This window comes from Pteropus alecto, unplaced genomic scaffold (assembly GCF_000325575.1).
Source record: "Pteropus alecto unplaced genomic scaffold, ASM32557v1 scaffold97, whole genome shotgun sequence".
Taxonomy (NCBI): domain Eukaryota; kingdom Metazoa; phylum Chordata; class Mammalia; order Chiroptera; family Pteropodidae; genus Pteropus; species Pteropus alecto.
The window spans coordinates 830,012-838,196 of NW_006439713.1; the positions used below are offsets into that span (position 1 = coordinate 830,012).

At 60.2% G+C, this 8,185-nt stretch overlaps 1 protein-coding gene across 1 annotated transcript in view; it reads right to left on the bottom strand.

The window, feature by feature from the left end:
* Window positions 1-326: 326 nt before the first annotated feature.
* Window positions 327-8,185, bottom strand: part of ABCG1 (ATP binding cassette subfamily G member 1) — a 51,249-nt gene continuing 43,390 nt past the window's right edge. Inside the window, 7 exon segments of the mRNA XM_006916725.3 lie at window positions 327-1,342; window positions 2,479-2,597; window positions 3,268-3,426; window positions 3,539-3,639; window positions 4,532-4,700; window positions 5,917-6,018; window positions 6,187-6,335. Coding sequence (XP_006916787.1) covers window positions 1,114-1,342; window positions 2,479-2,597; window positions 3,268-3,426; window positions 3,539-3,639; window positions 4,532-4,700; window positions 5,917-6,018; window positions 6,187-6,335 — 1,028 coding nt within the window. The 3' untranslated portion in view covers window positions 327-1,113.

Below are 8,185 nucleotides of genomic sequence, written 5' to 3' on the forward strand. Positions count from 1 at the left end.
CTCCACAGGCCCAGCACTGAGGTGACAGTGTAGCTGCGCCGGGCCGGACTCGGGAGAGGGACCCAGGCACGGCTGTAAGTGCATTGCCTCGTGGAGCCGCGAACGTCAGCTGCACCAGGCGCCCGGCGGTTCCTTGCGAAGGCCTCGGGGCCTAACGATGTCGGCGAGCTCGGCGCTCACACTGGGACAGTCCCCAAGCCCAGCTCTCCCAGGTTCAGAGGAGGTAGTTGATGTGGTATGTGAGGACAGAGAAGATGTTTGTAAAATCTCAGTGGGGTCGATCTTCTGGAAATTTTTTTTTAGGCAAAATGAAGGTGCTCAGAAAGTTAAGAAGAAAGAAATATATATATTTTGCTCAAAATAAGAAGCGTGGGGGGAATAAAAGGCTTCGAAAGGGTTGGCCATCTCCACCTTACAGCTTTTTGTGTCGTTTTTTTAAATTTCTGCATGGCTTAGCGCACACGGTTCCCATGTCCCCTCAGCCTGGGCCCCTCTGCTGTGTCCGTCCCGAGTTCTGTCTGTAAATGACGCCAGCTCGGAGGCTTCACATGTCCACACAGAGTATGCTATTCACCCTGAATGCTGCTCTTCAACCAGTACTAAAAAGATACAGTTTCTTAAAACGGATGAAATTCATTGACTTTTGGCTTGGAAAATGACTTCTCGTTGGAAAGAGACAGACCGTCACTATGAAAAACAAGTCACGACATGAAACCACCGCCCGCTTCGCTTCCTCCGCCAGGATGACCGACGTGCCGAGGGTCCGCTCACGTCCCTGTCCGGGACCAGAGTCCCCTGGTCACCAGGAGGAACTGCACGGAGGAAGCCTCCGGTCCCCAGCTTTGCTGCAGTTTCGAATTCTGCCCCAGTTGTGATATTTTAAAATTCTGCATATAAAAAACATCCTTTCTACATCTTCCTAGTTAAAGCTAGAAAGGGCAAGGGGAGAAGACCCGGCTGGGCAGGGCGGCCGCGCGCTCGGCGCCCGCGAGCCAGACGCGGTGGCCGGGCTGGCGTCACGGCCGCCCCGTGTCCTCGGGCGCAGGCTGGCCGCACACGCCACAAGGCGCCTGGCCTCAGCGTCTCTGTTCCCTTGTTCTGGCAGCGGCTGCTCTACCTCTCTGCCCGGATCTTGTACCTCAGGACGAAGTAGGCGATGAGACGCAGCGAGATGAAGAAGATGCCCAGCACGAGGAAGTCCAGGTAGAGCTTGGCGTTCTCCACGTCCAGCTCCCGCAGAATGGCCTCCGACTTCTGGAAGTGGCAGGTCTCGTCGGTGTCGCAGTGTAGGTCCTCCCGGTCGAGGCCGTAGATGGACAGGATGACCCCTTCAAAGCCGTACCTGCGGAGGGACGCGCCCAGTGTGAGCAAGGCCACCGGAACGCCACCCGCAAGGTCCCCGACGCTGCCTGCATTCGCTGAGGGCGAAACACCGTCGTCTTCGCCCCGATTCCCGGGGGCTCCCCCCCCAGAGAGGCCCCCTCACTGACACCCTCCCGACCTCCCAGCGCCTTCCCCGCACGCGGCAGCCTCGCTACGCTTTCCCGTTCCGTTTCCTCCGGCGCCTCCACCCGAAACCCAAAGGGAACGAATCATCGGTGTTCGTGTGGCAGGGACGCGGATGGAAGACCCTGCGATTCCTTCGGACGCTCCGTCCTTTTCAGAAGCCGGACACGGGAAAGGGCCCGACAGCCTCCCAGGCAGTGCACAGCGCGCTAACGAAACGTCTCCGCAGCGTCCACCGCGCCGTCCAGCCCGGCGCTGGCGGGACAGGTGTGCGGGCCAGGAGGGGAGGGCGTGGGCTTCGGGCTTTGGGCTTCGGCGCCGGCGCGGGCAGCCGGACCTCTGTACCACTGTCCGCTCCCGCTTTCTCCTCCCAAACGATGTGCCCGGGTCAGAACTGACATTGGGGACAAGAAAAGCTTGTCCCGGCCTCGGATCTGCGGGTCACGTGGAACGGCTCGGCCGGGCAGAAAAAGCTCCAAAGACAAGCGCGTCCTTTGGAGGCCCGAGCTGCCCAACCAGCCCCGGGCGCAGGGCAAGCGAGCAACTGCCAACCCGCACGCCGGACGCCGGACGCCGAAATCACGGCCCGTTTCCGCTGGGTTCGTACTAGGGTTTGGAGTGATCGGAAGCGTGGTGGGAGCACCCCTTACTTCGGAGAGGAAGGACGTGCCTAAGGTGGAAATGCTCCCCAAATGCACCAGAATGCGCCCCGCCCCCGTCCCGGGCCTCTTCGGGGCCTGGGTCACTGCGCTTCCCCCGTGCGTGTGTGGCTGTGGCCGTGACGGTGACAGGGGGCACAGAAAACTAGGAAAAGCTAGACGTCGCCGATCCCCTAGGATTCTTGATGCGAGGACCCGGCCGGCATTTAGCCGACAGCCGAGCCGTGGCTTCCCTGAGCATCTGCACGTGAATGACAGTCCCCTTCCCCGTGCGACCGTAAAGCCCCCAGTGGGAGAGCCTCCCGCGCACTACCTGACGTAGGAGATGTAGGACATCCACTGCAGGTAGGCCGGGATGGTGTCGAAGCTGACGAAGAACCCCGAGAAGAGGAGGACGGGGATGGCGGTCACAGGACCCACGAAGGTCGCCACCTGGTGGGGGGACACAGAGAGAGCTTATCGTCCGACCCAGCTCCCCCCTCAGGTGGCCCCAAAGGCCATATTCCCGGACAGGGAAGGACCGGTTTTCAGGGTGTGTCTTACGAGGGCGACACAGAGGTGTCTGGTTTGGGGTGCGAGCCGCTCGCTTTGAGGTTTCGTGATTCACCACAGGTCTGGCTTTGTTTTAAGGAAAGGCCTGAGCCGGCCCCCTGAAGCCACGGAGCTGCGGAACTGCACACGCACAGGGGTTCGGCGGGTCGGGGGGCAGGGCAGCGCGGGTGTCCAGGAAGGGCACGTGGAGGGACTTAGGTGGGGTGGGAACATGGAGGTGCCATGGGGGTGGCAAAGGGATGGTCAAGGGGTCCCCCAAGGCAACAAAACAGAACGTGGCCTCTGAGTCAGCTGCCTGACCCTGCATGACCCAATCACACTGCCTCTTTGGGCCTCAGTGGCCCCACCTGTGAGGTGGGGACAGCGCAGCGCTTGGCAGACACCAAGCACCACATAGGGGCACCTGCCAGTCCTGACTGGCCAGGACCAGGTGAGTCCTGCCCTGGGGGTCAACCTGGCAAAGCCAGCACAGGAAGTGGGGGCGGGATCAGGAGTCGGGGTGGCGCTGAGCCCAGCAGAGCCTGTCCCGCGATGTCCCCTAGGCTGGTACCTGCAGGGACGTGGAGGCAGCCCCGATCAGCAGGCCCAGGGACTGTGCCACCAGCGAGGTCATGGTGCCCAGCGCGGCAAACAGGACGAACCGCAAGGCGTCAGACGGCTGTGACGTCATCCAGTACACGATGCTGCAGTAGGCCACGGGGAACATGATCTGGAAGCATGGGGCCCGTCACGCTCAGGGGACTCGGCGTTTCCCGCCCTGTCCTATAGGGTGCGAGGGAGACCCCCACCCCTCTTCAAACACACGCCCCTCACTCACACACCTGGAAGGGGACGTCGGCCATGGTCTTGGCCAGGTAGTAGGCCTTCAGGCTGTACCAGTAGTTCAGGTGTTCCCGAAGAAACACGCCCATCTCCAGCGGAACTAGGAGACAGGAGGACGGGGCAGGGTCAAGCAGAGATAGCAGGCGTGCCAAGTACGCGCACAGGCGGTCCTGCGCCGTGCCCCCGCCCCCTGCCCCCCGCCTCCTGCCTGGCCCGTGCCGTGCCCTCTGCCCCCGCCTGCCCCGTGCCGTGGTGTGGGCCCGCCAGTGCCTACAACACTTAGGGTTTGGATGGAGGGATGTGGAATGATTTCCTAGCCTGGGAAAACTGCCCCCTTTCCGTAACTGGGAGAGTCATCTCGTAGGCGGCATCTATGCCGATACTGAGCCTTAGCTCAGTGATGAGTACAAGCATCTCTTACGAAACTTGTCTCATGCAGCAACTGTAAAAGCGCGAATCCTTCCCGGGGCCAAGACCTCGCAAGCCAGACTTGGAGATGCTGGGCACTTTAGGGAGGTGGCATCACAGGGAGGAGGAGTTCATGCCGGAGTCTGCTAAGGCGACAGCTTCCTACCCTGTCAGCCCCAAGTGACCAACGGCCGTCCACCCTGCAAACAATCTAGACGTGGCCGGAAGCCCACCGAGAGTAGCCTTATACGCTCACAAACTTGCTATACCAGGGCTGTTTTAGGTAAGCAGTGGAATTTGAGGGGTCCTGATGAGAAAACATTTTAGAAATCTCTCATCAGCCCTCCACCATAATTAAAAGTCGTCCATTAGTGATTCATTCCTTTGGCTTGAACATGGTATGTATTTTCTCATCTAACAGAAAATACAGTAATATCTACAACTGTCAACAAAGAAAATGGTATTGAAAAAAAAAATAGGCACTATGTGTTCCGAAAACTCATCCCCTGGCCAAGCCATGGGCTCAGGCATGGCCGCATGACGGGTGATGAAGGGGAGAGGTCTGTGGTCAGCCAGGCACTCACACGTCAGGACGGTGGGCATGAGGGCCGCGAACATGAGGAACAGCATGGAGAAGAAGAGGAAGCCGGAGTTGCTCAGGACCTTCTTGGCCTCGTTCCCAATCCCCAGGTAGAGCAGGCCGATGAGGAGGCCGATCCCGATGTGTGAGGTGACCCGCAGGTGCGTCAGGACCTGGGAGCAGACACGGCTATGCTCACACACCCGGGAGTCCCGAGGCCGGGCGGTGGCAGATGACAGGGACAAGGCCACCAGAGGCATCGGCCAGGCAGGTCTCCTGTTGCATCTGCCCCTCCTCCTCCAGAAAAACCAGCCCCCAGCCCTAAACCAGCTCGTGTGCCTTCTCTCTCTCACATACACACACACACCACGCATGCATAAATGCACGCACACACACACACCACGCATACACGCACACATGTGCACGCACACACACCACACATGCACGCACACACGCACCACCACACATGCATGCACGTGCACATGCACACATGTGCACACATGTGCATGCACACACATGCATGTATGCATACACACATGTGCACACTCACACACACGCACACCCACATGCACAGGTGCACACATGTGCACACATGCACATGCTCGCACACACGTGCGCCCACATGCACACGTACACATGCACGCACACACTCATACACGCACACACATGCGTGTGCGTGCACACATGTGCATGCACACACACGCATGTATGCATACACATATGTGCACACTCACACACACCCACATGCACACGTGCACACATGTGCGCACATGCACATGCACATGCACACGTACACATGCATGCACACACGCACACACTCATACACGCACACACATGCGTGTGTGCACACACTCACATACACGCACACACATGCACACATATGCACACATGCGCACACGTGCACACACGCACATGCTTGCGCACACGCACACACACACACAGCAGGGGCAGCAGCATTTTACTGCTGTTAGACCAGACTTGTTCCAAAATGGCAAACGCAGGCCGTCTGCCTTCAGAGGACAAGTGACAACTGTTGTGCGGAGGGGGACTAAAGATGGCCGTAGTAGAGGCCCATTCTTGAAGAGATCCAGCCCGGGTTGCTACACGCCGCTCCATCCTCAGACCAGGCTCCAGGGGCCCGGGGGGGGGGCTCGGACTGTCCATACTGGAGGGTGGGTACTATGGCTCCAGCCACTCACCACCACCTTCCCATAAGCCTCTGTACAAGCCGCCCGTGCCCTAACCTTGCTGTGCCTTCCTGAGCGAGACCACACTCCCTGTTGTTATACTTGGCCATGTGACTGACTTTGGCTGGTGGACGTGAGCACAAGTGAAATCAGGAGGAAAAAACAGCGAGTGACCGGCAGTGACCTTTGCAAACGAGCTCACCGAATCTCGCATGATGCTGAGGAAAGTCCTTTTGAAGAGGATGCAGAACTGGGTGAGGCAGCTGGCCGAGAAGCTGTGACAGCCTTCCATGGGAGCAGGGTCCTGAGGACACACGGAGGACGGAGAGGAGGTGGGACCCCCGGCCTGTGACTACTTCCTCACGGCTCAGAAGGGGCCCCATGCGGCTGGGCGCAGAATGCCGCCTGCAGCTCTCCCACGGGTGGCGGGTCACTACATTGCTGACCCCCGTCATCGTTTTGCCCGCTTTACCTCTTCAGAGGGCCGGTGCCAGAGGAAAGGGTTCATCTCGGCGTCGCCCCCCGACTCTCTCTTGTAGTCCGAGTCACACATGCCTTCCCGGACGGCTCTGACCAGGCGGCTGTTCTGATCACCATACTCGCCCGATGCCACTTCCATGACTGCACGAGACACAGACACACGCGGTCAGCCGGGCCCCGGGCAGGCGCCCGAGACGGCTGATATAAACCACGGGCCTCTTTCATTTTGTAACCAGTCACGAATCCAGCGAGAGTACTTTTACGTGTTCTATAGAAGCTGCATGACGACCATACGGGCAAACCGTCCAGCGAGCTCTAACCCCCAGCCAAGGCCACCGCGCACGAGCATCCTCCGGGATCCTCGGCACCCACCGTGTGTACTGAACGCCTGCTGTGGGCATTCAAGCCTCAGCGTCGGAGCTGGGAGGCGGGCAAAACGGAGCAGGCCCCTGACCTCGAGCTCGCGTTTTGCATGTGGAGTGGGGTGCAAGTTTGAGAGCTGTGGCAGTTCAGGGGGGCTACGGAGAAAGGGGTGCCCAGGGCCCTGAGGCGTGCTTGGCACCTCGGAGGCACCGATGTCCAGGACTGGCAGCAACACCTCTCAGGTCCCCAAGGCCTTCTCCTCCACTGACCCTCGGCGCTGGCTGCCACCACCCCGCGTTCAAGGTCCCACCCCGCTCGCTTCTCCCCTGGCTCCACACTCCCCAGGCGGACAGCTGCCCCTCCCTGTCCGCCCACCCTCCCTCTTCCCCATGTCCCTCCTGCCGAACCCTCCAGCCCCTCACCACAAAAACACCTGCTGATGCCCAAAGTTCCGGGCTTTGCCTTCAGGCCACAGGCCCCTCCGGCAAAGCCAGCTCCCTGCTTTCCCGGGCCCGAACTGGGGTGGCCGAGCCCCGCTAGGTCCGGTCATAAACCGGAATATGGTGGCTCTTCCCGGACACCGTCATCGACGACGCCATGGGAGCCCAGTGCTACCTGCTCCGCTCGCCAACATCCCTGCTCCTCTCCCGATAGCCAGTCCTCACCCTCTCTTCAGGGGCACCGAGGGAATCAGAGCCACACCCTTCCCTGTCCGAGGCCTCCCTGAAGCCCCACGCACCCTATTTCTCCCCCGTCTACCCTTCGCTCTAAGTTCTCACCTTCCGCGGGCTTCGGACCTCACCGCCCTTGCCCTGCTCAGCAGAACCCGTCCCTGGTCCTTCCCTCTCAACAAATATGCAACCAGAACCTGGGCCCGCCCACTGCCTCGTCCACATGCTCAAGTCCTCCCTGTAAACGAAGCCCCTGCCCCTCGTCTCCTTCCGGCTCCCACTGGCGCCCCTTCCGCGAAGTCCACTTCTCGGAAGAGTGGGCACCTCCCGGAACCCAGTTTGGGAGATGGTGCTGTAGGAAATACAGAATCCTGGGAGCGGGTGGCCAGACAGTTAGAAGAAAGACAGCTGAGTGACCAAGGCCGAGGGCTGTCGCGGGTTGAACAGAATCCCTTGAGCATTCACGGGCACCCGGAACCTCAGCACGCGGCCTTAGTGGGAAACGGCCCTTTGCGGATGTGATTGGTTATGGCTCTTGAGTTGAAATTACCCCAGATGTGGGATGGGCCGTGGCTGCAGTGACTGGTGTCCTTGTGAGGAGAGGAGAGGACACAGAGGCACAGAGATAAGAGCCATGTGAAGACAGAGGCAGAGGGCGGAGTGATGGGGCCTCAAGCCAAGGAATGCCAGAGCCATCGGAAGCTGGAGGAGGCAGAAGGACCCTCCCCTGGAGCCCTCGGAGGGCGGGTGGCTTTGTCAGCAACTTGACTTCTGGCCTGCGGAGCTGCAAGGGAACGAACTCCTGCTGCTTTAGGGCCACCGCAGCTGTGGCGCTTTGGTACAGCCACCCAGGGAAGGCAGGATGCAATGGCCAAGACGCCCCCAAGTACCGTGGCCAAGGGGGAGGAGGTGACGGGTAGGGGGAGCGTGCAGTTCGTGGTCTGGTACACACGAAGC